The sequence below is a fragment of the Peromyscus leucopus genome, chromosome 4 (genome assembly GCF_004664715.2).
Source record: "Peromyscus leucopus breed LL Stock chromosome 4, UCI_PerLeu_2.1, whole genome shotgun sequence".
In the NCBI taxonomy this organism is placed as follows: domain Eukaryota; kingdom Metazoa; phylum Chordata; class Mammalia; order Rodentia; family Cricetidae; genus Peromyscus; species Peromyscus leucopus.
Genome location: NC_051066.1, coordinates 46,233,441 through 46,250,552, shown reverse-complemented (window position 1 = coordinate 46,250,552; position 17,112 = coordinate 46,233,441). Strand labels below are relative to the sequence as shown.

General features: G+C 42.4%; 1 protein-coding gene across 1 annotated transcript in view; it reads left to right on the top strand.

Moving 5' to 3' along the window:
• The window catches only part of Lrp2 (LDL receptor related protein 2), a 162,068-nt gene that overhangs the window by 58,182 nt on the left and 86,774 nt on the right, over window positions 1–17,112 (top strand). Inside the window, 13 exon segments of the mRNA XM_028882005.2 lie at window positions 145–368; window positions 1,097–1,303; window positions 2,368–2,570; window positions 4,072–4,212; window positions 6,335–6,538; window positions 8,087–8,215; window positions 8,218–8,278; window positions 9,961–10,086; window positions 10,918–11,048; window positions 13,762–13,899; window positions 14,161–14,442; window positions 15,611–15,853; window positions 16,993–17,112. Coding sequence (XP_028737838.1) covers window positions 145–368; window positions 1,097–1,303; window positions 2,368–2,570; window positions 4,072–4,212; window positions 6,335–6,538; window positions 8,087–8,215; window positions 8,218–8,278; window positions 9,961–10,086; window positions 10,918–11,048; window positions 13,762–13,899; window positions 14,161–14,442; window positions 15,611–15,853; window positions 16,993–17,112 — 2,209 coding nt within the window.

Genomic DNA, 17,112 nt, shown 5'->3' with positions numbered 1-17,112 from the left:
AACCCACAATGTAAAATATAATAGCCAGCTGTTTGTAAGGTTGAGGTAACTGATTTGTACAAAATATATATACTAAGTAAAATGTAGGAGAACAGAGTCCATGCTCAGGCTTAGGAAGTATATTGATTATGACTTTTCTTTCAGGTTTTTTCCACTGACATAAATGGCTTAAATACCCAAGAAATTCTTAATGTTTCTGTTGAGGCGCCAGAGAATCTGGCTGTGGACTGGATTAATAATAAACTTTATCTGGTAGAGACAAAAGTCAACCGCATTGATGTGGTCAACTTGGATGGAAGTCAACGTCTTACTCTCATAACTGAAAACTTGGGGCATCCTAGAGGAATTGCCCTAGACCCAACTGTGGGGTAAGTGATGTCAGATTCCTCATCCTAAACATCTAAGCCTCATTGATCCATTGGAGGGTAATTCTGAGTTCTTTTAGGTTCTGTACTCCAGAACCCATGTTTAGTAGGTTCCTAGGCACAGAGGCTTTAGCAGAGTTCTAAGTCCATATGAGGTTTTATAATCCAAGCACACCTTCTAGTGTGCTGGAAACACCTGATATGTGGTATGAACTGTCTTCTTCCTGTTTAACCACACTTGTCCAGCTGTGGGCTCTGGTTCAGTTCAGTTATTACATTACAGCATTAGTATGTTCCACCCATATTAAGGGGATGCCTCAATGTGAACTAGCTGACAGGGATTTTAAAGGGGGAAGGCCGTTTTGGTTCACCCTTGATCTACCCCTCTGTAGGTCTCCTGCTGATCAGCAGTGTGAACCAACACAGCACACCAACTCTGGTCTACTTCCCTTCAAGTTTAAATGCAAAATGTTCTAGACCTCCATAGGCAAGATTTTTTTTTAAAAAAAAATTTATGTGCATTGGTGTGTTTCCTGCATGTGTGTCTGTGTGAGGGTGTCAGATCTTGGAGTTATAGACAGTTGTGAGCTGCCATGTGGGTGCTGAGACTTGAACCCGGGTCCTCTGGAAGAGCAGTCCATGCCAACTCTCTAGCCCCCCATAGGTGAGTTTTAGGAGGCCAGAGTAAACTTACAAAACAGACTCTTTCATCTTCTACTCTTCTTTGGTAGCTACTTATTTTTCTCAGATTGGGCAAGCCTTTCTGGGCAACCCAAGGTGGAAAGAGCCTTCATGGATGGCAGCAACCGGAAAGATCTGGTAAAAACAAAACTGGGGTGGCCTGCTGGGATCACTCTGGATCTGGTGTCCAAGCGAGTTTACTGGGTGGACTCTCGGTATGACTACATCGAAACTGTTACCTACGATGGAGTTCAAAGGTGAGGGTTTTTTTTTTTTTTTGGCTTTATAAAATCTAAAGGAGCAGAATTAAAATACCAGTTTGTGAAATAAGAGTTTGATTGATTGTGTGTGTGTGTGTGTGTTGATTTGTGTCTGCAGTGACGTGCTCTTTAAAAACAATTACATTATTATCATCATTATTTGAATTGTTTATTTTTTCAAGAGCCTCATTGTATGGTTTTCAGGGCCTGGTAACATTTTTCTTTCAGATAGATAATAAGTTTTTCCTTCAGAACTGCTCTCACTGACCTCACTTCTCTTCTGTATTTAATCAAATGATTTATGCCAATTGCTTGCCTGCTACAGTTATGATCTGTGGACAGTTTCCCCCAGCGGCTGAGAGGGCTTGCCAGGTGTCCACCTCTGCATTGCATTGTTTTGTCTCCTGGTTTCTGAGGAGTGGTCCGTGGTGCAGTGGGGAATTACTGTTGGGGGATTACCCACGAGATTCCTGATCCTGACTGCATCCATCCATGTGTGGACTTTTTTTTTGTTTTTTTGTTTTTCGAGACAGGGTTTCTCTTTGTAGCTTTGCGCCTTTCCTGGAACTCACTCTGTAGCCCAGGCTGGCCTTGAACTCACAGAGATCCACCTGCCTCTGCCTCCCGAATGCTGGGCCACCCATGTATGGATTTTAAAACACTGTTGCAGATATTACCTTCTCTATGTGAGGCAACCTTAGAAGTGTGAAGGGCAAGTGAGAAAGCATTAGAACAAGCCTGAGGATTGAGTCTGTCTTCTCCTGCTCCCTCCTCATTTTCCTCTTTCTTCTTCCTCCTCCTCCTCCTCTTCTCCCCTCTTTCCTTTGCTTTGGTGGACTGGGACCTTAACATGGTGGGAAGCCTCTACTTTGAGCTACAACCCCAACCTGGTATTTGTCTCAGTTCTTTTTTCCAATCCCTTGGAAGAGGGATTTCAAAAGCATGTGTCTTTCAACATATTCTATATCACAACAAGAAGCGATTTAGGTTTTTAGTCAGTCAACTGAACAAATTATCCCTGGACCAATGGTATGAAACACGCATGCATCCTTTGTCAACAGAAAGACCGTGGCTCGTGGAGGCTCCCTCGTCCCTCATCCCTTTGGAATAAGCTTGTTCGAGGAACATGTGTTCTTTACTGATTGGACAAAGCTGGCTGTGATGAAAGCAAACAAGTTCTCGGAGACCAACCCTCAAGTGTACCACCAGTCTAACCTGAGGCCTTATGGAGTGGCAGTTTACCATGCCCTCAGGCAGCCCCATGGTAAGTCTCTGGGCCATGGTCACCTGACTTGGTACAGGAAAGGGTTTCTTGTAGTCATGGAAACTAATGATGAGGCTTCTCATGAGATCTGAGTGCTGCTCATATATATGAAGGTTGTCTAGAATGCACATTTGAAGAAATCGATGTCGTTTAGTGCAGAGTTACAGTCACGGGTGTAGAGGGCAGTCCTTGAGCTGATGTTTCTTGGCTCCTGCAGTGTATTTCAGAGGCTGCCCAGATGCTTGGCGCTAGCAGCAAATGAACTATGCCAACCACCTCTTTATCATCTACTGAGAGAAACCTCTTGCCACTAAGTGGTCATGTGACTTAGTGTCAGCTTCATTTTCTACTTTGCATTTTTTCTTTGGTTTGCATTAAGGCTGTCATGGACCAGATATGTTTATCTGGTCAATAATTCAATCTTCTGATTCAAAACCTGGGGTGGTTGCAAGTGTCTTTAATCCCAGCAGAGCCTTCTGAATTTGAATTATATTATAGAGCCATAGTAACAAAAACAGAATGGCACTGGTTTTGAAAATCTGTGAAGAAAAACTGTAAAGTAAGTTGGTCTTTAAAAAAGACAGAAAAACCACTTACTGGAACAAATTATACACTAGATATATTTAGATGGATAGCATTTACTACAATAAATATAAATAAAATGCATACTTGGTCTGAAAATGTTCTGGAAATCTCTGAGTACAAAGCTTCCATAATCTGTTCAGCCATTCATACTATTTTCATTATTTGGCTCTGAAAGATGTCTGGCTAGTTCCTCAAATCAACACAGTTGAGAGGAAAAGAGTTTTATAAGAATAAGTCAAAGGTTCAGAGGACAATTTAAAAAGTTGATGAGGGTCTCAGCAGTGAAGAGAACCCTAATACCCACATGATAGCTCCCAACAGGCTGCCATTCCAGTTCTAGGGGACCTGACGCCCTCTTCTGGCATCCTTGGACACTGCACACACATGGGGTACAGACACAAATGCAGGCAAACACTCATACATGAAATATAAAATTTATAAAGCATCCGGAGTAGCTTAGTGCTGGAACCAGATCTGTTTTAGTCAAGCACTCAGTCTTGGGCACCTTAACTTATCAGAACCAGCTAGGATAATATTTCGGTCTTAGAGTTGTTGGTGGCACACTAGTTTACTCGTAAAATATGTACTCAATGTGTAATAGAGAAAATTATATAGTAAGAATAAATTATTTGGATAGCTTCTAAATTGGAGCTGTAGCACTTAATATACTGGAGGCCAGCACACTGACAGAGTTGTCTGAGAAAAAGAATTCATAGTTGATACAGTGCAGGAGCCCTGTTTGTATCACTGCTAGTCTGAGAGTGGAGGATTAGAGAGACCAGCCTGGAGGCATGTGCAGTGGCAAGTAGGAATAAAGGTCCTGAAGCTGTAGCCAATGGAGGTTCCCCAAATGGTTGTGTGGGTCTTGAGATACTTTCTTTTTCTCAACGCGTCTTAATTCGTGTGCCTCCCCCAGCCAGCAATCCATGTGGAAGTAACAATGGGGGCTGTGAGCAGGTCTGTGTCCTCAGTCACAGAACGGATAACGACGGCCTGGGCTACCGCTGCAAGTGCGAATTCGGCTTTGAACTGGACACTGATGAGCGCCACTGTGTTGGTAAGAAATCTGCCTTTCCTGTCTTTCTATCTGGTAGCACGTGGGTTGTGTGGGCACCCATCTTCTGCCCCGCCAGCTCCTCCTGAAAATTCTTCTCTAAGAAGGGTACAGTGTTGTTCTCTGTGTATAGAACCATTCACATCCAAGACTTGGTTCCTTGTTCAGGGATTTCTCCCTGAAACCGCTGTCCCCTTTTATTATTATGAATTATTAGCTATGGCCTTTAGATTCTGTATAGCTGGGTTTGAGTTATTTTCTACTGTTACTTCTTTCCTTTTTTAGGTAATTTCCCTGTGTAGTTCAGGCTGGCTCGGCACTCATGGACTTCCGGCCTCGGTATCCCATGTGCTAGCATCACTGGTGTGTAACACCATTTTGGGTTCTCCGTATCTATTCTTCCCCCAGTGCCATGCCTATCATCCGTTTCCACTTAGCCTAAAGTTTGATTGGGTGGGAAGCTGCCCATTCCTGGGGATGACTTCTTGCTCACCTGGCCTTATTGTTTTAGTCCAAAAGAGTTCTTGTCTTTTTCATTCCCCTCTTCCTTCTGGCTCTCTTGGAGGTGGCTGCTCCTCTTGGGTTGTCTGCACGTCAGTTCATGACGGTCATGGACTCCACTAACACTGTTGCACATTTCCCTTTATGACTCTCTTCATAGAATATGGCCTATTCTTGTTCTCTAGATAGTCCTGCTCCTGGTGTAGTGTGTTGTTATGGTGTAGGATATTTGTTAAATTTTCGTCTTTTTATTTTGGCTGTACCTCCATTATCTTTGAATTTTCTAATATACTGTCATGGTTTTCTTTGCTGTTAGACATCATTCCCTATTTTTCATTTCTCTCGTTCCTTTATTTCTTTCTTAATAATCTACCTTCTTGTTGTTACTCTTTCATTCTTTTTGGTTTTTTGAGACAGGGTCTTTGTATGTAGCCCTGGTTTCCTCTAACTTGCTATACAGAAGAACAGGCTGACCCAAACACAGAGATTCATTTGCCTCTACCTTCCTAGTATAGTAGAGTTCTTGGTGTAGAATTGTGTTTAAAAAAAAAAATCCCACTTGTAATTTTTATATTAGATCTTAGGAAACTCCTTTTTTTTTTTTTTTTTTTTTCCGAGACAGGGTTTTTCTGTGTAGTTTTGGTGCCTGTCCTGGAACTCACTCTGTAGACCAGGCTGGCCTCGAACTCACAGAGATCCGCCTGGCTCTGCCTCTCGAGTGCTGGGGTGTGTGCCGCCGCCGCCGCCGCCCCGCCGCCGCCGCCGCCCAGCAGTACATTCCATTTAAAAAACTTCCCTCTATGGACACTTTCTTTCAGTGCTTATACACGTTAGGTAGCACTTCTTTTTTTTTTTTTTTTTTTTTTTTTTTTTTTTTCGAGACAGGGTTTCTCTGTGTAGCTTTGCGCCTTTCCTGGAGCTCACTTGTAGCCCAGGTTGGCCTCGAACTCACAGAGATCCGCCTGCTCTGCCTCCCGAGTGCTGGATTAAGGCGTGTGCCACCACCGCCCGGCCTTAGGTAGCACTTCTATCACCGAGTTGTGTACATGCTCAGTCCTGGACACCATTCTTTATATATCATTCCCTAAGGATAAATTTAAATGTCTTGGGAAGGAATAAATCTGTGATGAGGGGACTGGAGAGATGATGGATGGCTCCGTGGGTGACAGCACTTGCTGTGGTATGGTCTGAGGTTGGGTCTGCAGCAGCCATGTCAAAGGCCAGGTATCGCCTTGAGTGCCTGTCACCCCAGTACTGGGACAGCGTGAGAGGGTCAGGGACAGGCGAATCCTCCGGGTTTGCTGGCTGCCAGCCTACCTAAAAATGGTGAGCTCCAGGTTCGGTGAGAGACATGGTCTCTGGGAATAGAGGTTAGAGCATCCTCCTCTGGCCTTTGGTCTCTCAGGAGTGCACCCACCCCACCTCAAACACAAGAAAGGGTGACTGGGGCGTGACTATATATGATATTGGTGCATAGAAGAGCAATAACAAAAAGCAAAGTCTTCATTTCTTGTGACCATTGCATTTGCGTATCTGTTTCCTTCTGAGGAACACCGTCACCGTCTCTGGAGCAGGACTGGGCTGCACAGCTGCTGACCTCGCTCTTTCTTTTCTCTTCCTCCAGCTGTTAGGAACTTCCTGCTCTTCTCATCGAAAATGGCGGTACGAGGGATCCCGTTCACCCTCTCCACTCAGGAAGATGTCATGGTTCCGATCACGGGGAGTCCTTCCTCCTTTATTGGAATTGATTTTGATGCCCAGTCCAGCACCATCTTCTTCTCAGATACGGCAAAAGACATAATTTATAAACAAAAAATTGACGGCACAGGTGAGGAAGCGTGCGTGTGTGTTTGTGTTGACATATTTGATTTGTTTTTCGCTGGTACTACCAATTACTCATTCTTTTTGCTAAAAAAAAAGAAAAAAAATGTGGTTTTTGACCTTCTCTTCCCTACTCCTCTCCTTTGCTGTAGCCCATACTGGCTTGGAACTTGCAGGAATCCCCCTGCTTCAGCCTCCTGAGTTCTGGGTTAATAGGTATAAACTACCAGACATCTCTCCTATTTTCAAAACAAGTTATAAATGAGGTTAGATTTATCTGAAAGTTTATTGGAGACAGGGTCTTCCTATGAAGCCCCAGCTGGCCTTGATCCATGCTATCTAACATAGGCTGATCTTGAACTCACAGCCATCCTCCTGCCTCAACTTCACAAGTGCTGTGATTATGGGCTCATGCCACCACTAAGCTCAGACTGAGCTTGAAAGTCCTAGGAGCCCCAACCTGGTGGTCCTTTGACTTTTCCGTCTTTCAGTCTCTGTCACTAACTCACTAGCCCCTCACTAAGCTGCAGGACTAAGTAGAATTCTCTCCCTCTCTCTGCTCCCATTGGGAACCTCTAGTTTGCCATGTACCATCAAGCTGTGTGCATAGGAGATTCCCATTTCTTTCTCCTTTCTTTCCATGTTCTTTATACCCAGTGCTTCATTTCCCACCTCCCAATAATACATCATCTCTAGAACGGTCACAATAGTAATCCCCACTCGATATAGTACCCATGAGGATGAATGAGTCTATGTGAAGGACCTGGCTCCTAGTGAGTACTCAAGTAACATACCACTCCTCATTAGTGTTCTGATATATATATGGGTAAGAAACCAGGGCTTTTTTTTTTTTTTTTTTTTTTGAGACAGGGTTTCTCTGTGTAGCTTTGCACCTTTCCTGGATCTCATTCTGTAGTCCAGGCTGGCCTCAAACTCACAAATATCCACCTGGCTCTGCCTCCCGAGTGCTGGGATTAAAGGTGTGCACCACCACCGCCCGGCTGGCCTTTCATTTTTATCATCTGCAAAACAGAGAAATGCGATTGCTTATTCTCAACGAGTTGGAGAGAAGGAAGCCACAAGGTTTTTGCAGGGAATGAAATACAGAGAAAGAGAGGTCTTCTCATGCCAGCAGCCCTCCTGGTTCCTCTGCAGTCCTGGCCATCAGCGGCTGTACAAAGCCCGCCGAGCGTCCGGGAGGGTTGGGCGGCAGTGTCTGTGGGGCCACCCCGACTGTACCTGGCAGTGTCAGCCCAGAGCTGTCTCTGGGTGGTAGTAGGTGAGCTCAGGTATCTCATCCTCATGTGTTCTGGAAGGTTGAGCAAGGGAATAAATCCAGACTCAGTTCTGTTTATCACTACCGTATCTCCTCTTTGGGAGCCAACTGTGGGCAAGGGGTAGATTCTAGGTTTATCTCAGGGTTGCTCAGCACTGGCAGATTTTTTTTTTCCCCTTTAAAGAATTCCACACGTGTTTTTTAAAATATGCCCAACATTTAAATGTGCAGCAGTTGGGAAGTTTGCCTTAAATACTCCGATTATATTTTTACTTCTAGGCAGAGAAGTTCTTGTAGCAAACAGGTTGGGAAATGTGGAATCTTTAAGTTTTGACTGGATTTCAAGGAATCTCTACTGGACAGATGGAGGGACAAAGAGCGTCAGTGTCATGAGGCTGGCTGATAAGTCCCGAGACAGATAATCAGCAATTTAAATAACCCGAGGTCCATTGTGGTGCATCCTACTGCTGGGTACGTGAGAGCTTGGAACTGCTGTACGCCTTTGACAGTGTGCTGCCCCGGGGATCAACCTGCACACTCACTTTCAACCTCATCCCTTTGGCGGAAGCTTAAGTCAACCCTATTTCTATGTTTTTCCTTTCCAGGAGTATGGTTTCTCTAAAGTTACTGTAGGGAGGAAAATGTATGGTAAGATTGTCAAGAAAAGATCCAATTCTTGCCCTGCTCTAATGTATTGATACAGTGGGGGTGCTAATCATCTTATAGTTTTTGGTGTAAGAGCTTAAATATCCCTGTTTCATGTGCTGCCATTGGCACTGGTCAGTCAGAAGGGACCGGAACAGTCTAGAGTGTTCTTTCTCCATTCTTTTTCTTACTTGAGCATGTTCAACAGCTTATCCAGAGCAAGCATGAGATACTCAGTTACATTTGAATGGAGTCAATCACCAAGGCCGGCTTCCCTCACCTGGGGGACCATAAATAGCTCTTCATTTGGTCACAGATTAGCTTATGGAGGAGGCATGCCCAATCGGCTTCTGAGATGCCGAGTCTGTGGCTCTGTGAGGTATAGTGGCCTGTGAAGGGCTCACACTGTTAAGCCAAATCCGTTGTCAAACTCTAGACCTGCCCAGACACAGCTTTTTTCTTTACCCAACAACAAAGTCTGTGTTCACTTTATACAATGTCCATCCACAGAGTTGATTTTTCTAGTATATATAATCTAAATCTTTGCTTTTGAAAAGCTGTTAAGTTCTTTCCTTTTTCTTTAAAGTGATAAGAAGCCATAACATTGGCTTTGATTTGTAGGGGTTGTATGAAAGAGATAAAGAAGCTGGATATATTGGCACACACCTTCAATCCCAGCACTAGGGAGGCAGAGACAGTCGGATCTCTTAGTTCGAGGCCAGCCTGGTCTACAGAGTCAGTTCCAGGACAGCCAGGACTACACAGAGAAACATTGCCTTAAAAAAAAAAAAAGATGTTGTTTTGAGATTAACCTTGGAATTTTTTTTTGTTTTGTAAATTTATAATTTCTCTATAGAAGAATGAACAGAGAATGATCTGGTGGGTTCTGGATGTTAAATCACAGAGAAAAAGAAAATAAAATTTGATTTGAAGCAGGGTTACATATGAAAAATGATAGATGATTATTGGTGGTATGGTGGTAGCAGCAGAGGTAAAAGGATCACAAACTGAATGCCAGCAAGGTTATACAGATAGTTTAAAGATAAAAACCTAGCAACCTCTCTTGAAATCACCATGTAGACCAGTCTGCCTTTCGAGCGTTGAGACTAAAGGTGTGTGCCACCATGCCTGACACAAATCAGCACTCATGGGTGACAGAAATTTTAGGCCTAAAACTTTTTTTTCTGTCCTAGATGTGCTTTTTTTTTTTTGGCTTGGAGCCTGTCCTGGCACTCACTCCGTAGCCCAGGCTAGCCTTGAACTCACAGAGATCCTCCTGCATCTGCCTCCCAAGTGCTGGGATTAAAGGTGTGCGCCACCACCGCCCGGCTAGATGTCCATTTTAACATCATTTATAATTGTGATTGTGATCACATATTTACAACTTATGTAAACTTAGAATTAAATATGCCAAATCTGAGAGCATGTATGGAGAGTAAAATCAGTTGTAACTCAGAGTCATCAGTTTGTCCCAATGTTGGTCTCCTGGATTTGTTCCTACTTTTTAGGTTTATATTCTTCAGTGAATGGCAGCGTCCTGCTAAAATTATGCGAGCATGGAGTGATGGATCTCACCTAATGCCTATAGTCAACACTAGTCTGGGGTGGCCCAATGGTTTGGCCATTGATTGGAGGTGAGTAGATACCATCTGATTTTCATCACCGTAAAGCATGGAGGAGGCATACTGGATACATGGTGGCACAATAAAAGGAAATGAGTATTGAATGCCTTCTGAGACTTTTTCATAGATAAGTGATGGATGTTGAATAATACAAAATCCAAACACAATTGGCAAGGTGCTGGCGGGATGAAAATCAAGAAACAGCAGAATGACAAGGTCAAGATGGATGAAGTTCCAGACTGTGTTGGAGAGAGCTGATGAAATGTAGCTAGTGTGTGTTTATTTCTTATAGAGATATCTTAAGGATAGGAATTAATCAACAAGTCAATTAATGAATATGTGTGCTTTGGGGGTTCTCAAGAGTTGACTTGTCTTGGAATAAGAGAAATGAACTTATGAATAGAGATTATTAAAGTAGTTTATGGGAGTAAAGGCAGAAGTTTATTCAGTCTTTAAAACATTAACATCAATATTCTTTATTTCTCAAGGAGGAAAACAGACTTCATAACTCAATTTTTTTTTTTTTTTTGGTTTTTTTGAGACAGGGTTTCTCTGTGTAGTTTTGCGCCTTTCCTGGAACTCACTTGGTAGCCCAAGCTGGCCTCGAACTCACAGAGATCCGCCTGGCTCTGCCTCCCGAGTGCTGGGATTAAAGGCGTGTGCCACCACCGACCGGCCCCATAACTCAGATTTCAAGTTCCAAATTTACTGTATTTGTGGGAAACATACAACTTAATTTTTTAATAGACATATTTGACTTTTGTATGAAAACTATCAATGTTCTCAGTGCTCAGGACACTCTGTTCATTTATTGGTATTAGATAACTTTTGTTTTTCCTTTAGTGCTTCAAGATTGTACTGGGGAGATGCCTTTTTCGATAAAATTGAGCACAGCACCTTTGATGGTTTAGATAGAAAACAACTGGGCCATATAGAACAGATGACACACCCATTTGGACTGACCATTTTTAACGGTATGTTTTGAAGCAATAAAAGGTATGTGATGTTTTGTACTTGGAACTTAAAGTTAGCCTATTAAATGTAGAAAAATGTTTGGTTTATGGAAATTTCCATTTTTAGAGTGTTCTGGACAAATCTTGATAATATTGACTAATTGTAGTTTATACTTATTGTATACTTCCTGAGTATGCGCTTAGATAGTAGCACATGAGAAATCAGTAAATTATACCTATATCATTTTTGAAAATAAAATAGTAGCTGCTGTAGAATTTCACAGTGCTCTGTCAAGAACCTCATCAGAATCCTTCTGGAAGGATGATTATATGTATTCATCACTGTACATTCATTCATGTATTGGAAGTTTTTTGTCAGAAAGTTAGGTAATGCCCTCTTCATTTCACAGAAATGATAGGACACAACATTATTTCTCCCCAGTGCTATAGAATGAACCCAAGTCTCACACATACCAGGAATATATTTTGCCACAAAACTATATCCCATGCCAAAATTGACTCATGAAGAACATTTTCATTCATATTTCAATACTGCTTTCACATTACTAGTAAAGATTTCTGAGAGGCATGGAATTGTGGGGAACAATAGCCACCATGATTGTAGTCAAACATTGATCTCCTTCTCTCAACTACCTTCTTCAGTGGAGACATGCTTCTGGGACTTACTTGCTGAGAATAAGATACCTGGTGAGCCAGGCTTGGTGGCATATACTTGCTTGGGAGGCTGAAGCAGGAAAATGACCATGAGAGTGGCTTGGGCCACATGTTCAAAGCCATTGCTAGCCTACATAGCAAGACGATGAAAAATAAGACAGGTGGCTTGTTTATTCCTGCAACAGGTTCTGTGTAGCTTGTGCATTGCACACAAATGCTAGCCCAGACCTTATGGTGTTGTGTTTCTGTTATCCCGGGACTTGGAAGGCTAAGGCAGGAGAATCATGAGGCCAGCTTGAGCAAGTTCAAAACCAACATCAACTAAATAGTGAGAATGAGAAGAGATTTAAATCTATCCTGGCTATACATGACCAACCATAACTTGTCTAGTTTGAGGGGTGACATTTTGTATAGAGCTACCAAAAGCCCTGTGCATAAACTAGTTGTGTTCCTGTTGAAACTAGAGTGGGTAGTCATACTGAATATGCATTCCATCTTGCTGTCTATCTATGGTGTGTGTGGTATTTTAAAAACACCCTGAGATTTTGATGAGACAAGTCAATTATAAACAGTTCCCTACATTGTGCATTTACCCCACCTTTCAAATATCAGAAACATGCTATTTGCTAGTACATAGGAACATTTTATTTTATTTGGAGATTGATTCCCAATTTTCTTTTAATTATTTAATTATTTATTTATTTAATACCGAATGCTGTTTATTGAAAGAGGGAAGAGGTCTTAAATACAGGCTCACAGCACAATGGGAGAACCCCAGAGGGCAGAAGTTCACTACTGATGTTTTACAATCTTGCATCTAAGCTGTTAACGCCCATTATGCAGAATACACAGACAAGGAACATTCCTTGTCTTAAGCATTCAGGAGGGTGGAACCCGGCAGGGAATTAGCATTGGGAGGATATCAAGATCAAGGTCAGCAAGCAAGGCAACAGTTACCCAAAACGGGGGTCAGGACCCTACAGGTCCCCCTTTTACTAAAAAGTGAGCTTCTGACTTAGGTTGCTTGGGACGTCAGCAGGTCACTTTACCCGTCAAGGAACATTTTAAAAATGTTAATTTTTCTTGGCTATATGCTGGGATATTTGGATATCTTTTGGTATTACCAGTATGAAAAATTGAGTGCACACCCATGAGAACAATACTATATTCCCAAAATAATATTAGTTTCTATCAATTTTGACTTGTGTTGTGAATTTCTTCTTTTTCCTTGAAGATAGGGTATTCCCACATAGCCTAGGCTCACTCAAACCCATGGACTTTCTTCCCCAGTCTCAGAAATATATGAATGTCACCATGTCTAGCCTCATTATGAACTTGGTATGGAGTGTTCTTTTGTTTCACAACACTATGGAAATCATTAATCTTTCAGTGAAAGACTAGTTAGGTTTTTGTTTGTTTGTTTTTACTGTATACTGTACAGGACTTATCTATTTAAATACAATGAGATACTTTCCTGAAAGTGGAACTGAAATTTGTAATAAAGGTAGATAAGATTTACTGGCTTCCCATGATGTGCTAGTGTGGATCACAGATGAGGGAACTTGATTTCATAACATGGGTGACATTGTAAGTGTGTTATGTTTATTTGTATTTTCTAGTTAGTTATGGTCTTGCATTACACAGAATTCACTGCTGATATTTAAATTATTAGGATCATATAGGGGTTTGCATAATTGCTGATATTCTCAAACACACTTTCTTTTTTATGAAATCTGTACATTTTCTTCTTAAAAACTACAGGAGATGATGTGCTCTGTTTCCTTTTCACAGTTAAATATTTTTACTATGGATAAGAACTCAGCCTTAAGATTCTTTTTTGTGTTCATTTTTATCTATGGAAGTTTAAGCCTAATTACTACTAAATGCCATTACATACCTGCTTCAACCTGACCCATGATATCAATAAAATATGGACTTTCAAAGAACAAATGGTTACAGATGGATGACAGAGGGGTTCTTGGACCACTGCATCCTTGTAAGCCTATCACATTTCCTCAAACTGTGACTGGAAAACTAATGGATCTTTTTTTCTGCTCAGATCATGTGTTCGTAGCAGACTGGAGACTAGGTGCTATTATTCGGGTAAGGAAATCGGATGGTAGCGATATGACAGTTATTCGAAGTGGGATCAACAGCGTCATGAACGTGAAAGCATACGATGCTGGCCTCCAGACTGGTGAGGAGGGACTGCCAAGCCTTCTCCATGCGGACATAGTTATCTTTCTCCTTTCTCTTTAAGTATTCCTGATAGTGCTCTATTCCCCTCTGCCAAGACTTTGCTTTCTTGGAAATACACATCTTAGCAATTTTCTGTATTTAAGTGGAATGCTGATTTCCAACTTTGTACTGGGTCTGGAATGGTTTCTTTTTTTATCTGTCTCCACCCCTTGATCTCCCCACCCTGCGCCCAATGAATCTATTTGTTTTTCATGTTCAGGGTCTAACTACTGCAACCAGCCCACCCATCCCAACGGGGACTGCAGCCACTTGTGCTATCCAGCACCCGACTTCCAGAGGCTGTGTGGGTGCCCCTATGGAATGAAGCTTCAGGATAATCACATGACATGTGAGGGCGATCCAGTCAACGAGCCGCCCACACAGCAGTGTGGCTCCTACTCTTTCGCCTGTGACAATGGAAAGTGCGTGCCCAGTTTCTTCCGATGTGATGGAGTGGATGACTGTCATGATAACAGTGACGAACATCAGTGTGGTACATTTAGTAAGTATCTGCCTGCCGGAATTTCGGGAGAGGTGAATAGAACAGAGGAGTGGTCATGTAAGCAATAATAAAAGCATGGGCTATGTGCATGGGAAAGCATGACTGGGGCATTTTTAGAATATAAGATTCATAACATGCACTGCAGAGACTATAGGAAGTTAAGCACGACTCATAGGTAATGTTACAGGTGGATTAGATTATTGTGACCAGAATCCTTTTGGTATTAGCTCTTTGGACCAATGTAGTTAGTTCATTTTGATAAGTCAAATTTGTAAGTCAAATCAGGGCTGAGGATAGGGCTCAGACACAGTGAAATTTCTTAGCATGAAGAGGGCCCTGAGTTTGATCTCTGGCAATGGAGAGAATAGCATCACAGTATCATAGGTACTTGCAACTGTAGCCTCAGAAAACCTCATGTCCTGTGTGAAATGAATTGGAGAAGAATGGATCTCCATCTCTACACTAGTCCATGATGTTTCGGTTCTAATTAGCATTGCGCAAGGCCAAAGTGTTGTGGGTCTTCATCTTGCCAGCCAGCTCCCAGACATGGAGATGTATTATTAATTATGAATTAATTAATAATGATCAGTTAATTATTATTAATTGGTTGATGGCTTAGGCTTGTTTTTAGCTAGTTTTTATAACTTCTATTAATCTATTAATTCTATTAATCTATGTCCTTACCCGAGGCTCATGACATTGACCTCATATACGTATCCTGTTTTCTGCTTCCTCTGCTTCTCTCCGACTCTCCGCCATTCTTCCCAGTATCCTCTGTGCCTGGAAATCCTGCCTAGCTATACAAAAAGATTATTCCACAACACCCAAGTGTCCCATTAAAAAAATGGGAAACATCTATTGAACTGAGGCCAGTAATACCCTGGGCTTTCAGAGAGAAAGAAGAGTTCTTTGAAACGTTGTAGATTTTCCTGAAATAGAAGGGAAATAAATATGAGACTAGGATTATATACCCACTAGAGAAAGTCGAATTTAAGATAACTGTAACTACACCATAATATTCTTTTAATGTGTGTATATACATGATGTTGTGTATATACTATGCTTGGTACTTCACAAACCTAAACCGCCCTCCCATTTCTCCGAACTTTGTATAACACTGCACTGAAAGGTGAGAACGCTGTCGTGACCCCTTTGTGGCTGTTTGTAGATAATTCTTGCTCGTCCTGGGCTTTCACCTGTGTCCGCGGTGGACAGTGCATCCCCATTCAGTGGCGCTGTGACAAACACAATGACTGCATAGACGGCAGTGATGAGCAAAATTGCCCCACAAGTACAATTTCTACTTGCCCACCCACCTCCTTCACCTGCGACAATCACCTGTGCATCCCAAGAGACTGGGTCTGTGACACAGACAATGATTGTTCGGACGGATCAGATGAAAAGAACTGTGGTGAGTTTTGAGCTGCTCTCTGTGGGTTGGTCAGCCTTCGAATGATTTGGATTCTTTCCTCTGAGACTCTTTTCTTGTCTTCCTCTGTATCAGTAGTCTGCTCCATGTTGGATGCTTCTCCCGAAGGTACTGAGCCTTTCAAAGCACAGCACTTAATGTCCGACATCCAGATAAGGAACTATAAAACAAAACAAAACAAGCTAACAGCCTTAGCTGGATGTGGTGGTGCACACATCTGCAGTCTCTGCTGTGAGGGCGGCCAGAGAGACTGCTTCAGTAAATTAAGGGGAGAAAGAAGGATGACTCTCAGTGCATATCACATGCATAAGTGCACACAGATTTGCACATGCATGCATGCACGTGTGTGCTCTTTAACACATGCATATGATCATGCAGATATACATACACACACCACACATACATATTTTTTAAAGCCTTTAATAAAAAATTCACACAATTCATATAATACCTTGTAAGTATCCAGACATCTGGCCGATTTTTTTTCTTCATCTAATACAGAATAAAGACATCAGTCTCCAATGCCCACTTTTTTTTTTTTTTTATATCACTGGAGTCCCAACTAAATTTTTTTTTTTTTTTTTTTTGGTTTTTCGAGACAGGGTTTTCTTGTAGCTTTGCGCTTTCTGAGCTCACTTGTAGCCAGGCTGCCTCGAACTCACAGAGATCCGCCTGGCTCTGCCTCCCGAGTGCTGGGATTAAAGGCGTGCGCCAACAACGCCCGGCCCCAACTAAATTCTTGTATCAGTTGCAGGACTAGGCGATTCATTTTCCTCATAGAGGAGCTGGGCCCTTTTAAGTTTCTAGAAACCTGTGTCTTTCACTTTGTGGGTGGGGCAGCCTGCATGGCTGTTGCTGCTTGGCATGTGGTGGGCTGACCGTGTTACTCAGACTTGGTAGAGTCATAGACTCAGGAGATGCAGCAGCAGGCTAGACACCTGGTGTGTCCATGATCAGTGTCTTCTGTTTTCCAAGATTGCCTCTGTCCTTGAGTCTCCTCATTCCAAATCCTCATTTTGGATTCTCTTACTGTGCTGACTTTGACGTTGTGGCTGATCTGAGCACATGGGACTGAGGTAAGTTCTTGAACGGAATTTGGCTTCATGTTTGTATGTCATTAGAAGCTTCAGGGACATGCCAACCCACACAGTTTCGATGCCCTGACCACCGATGTATCAGCCCATTGTACGTCTGTGATGGGGACAAGGACTGTGTCGATGGATCGGATGAGGCAGGTTGTG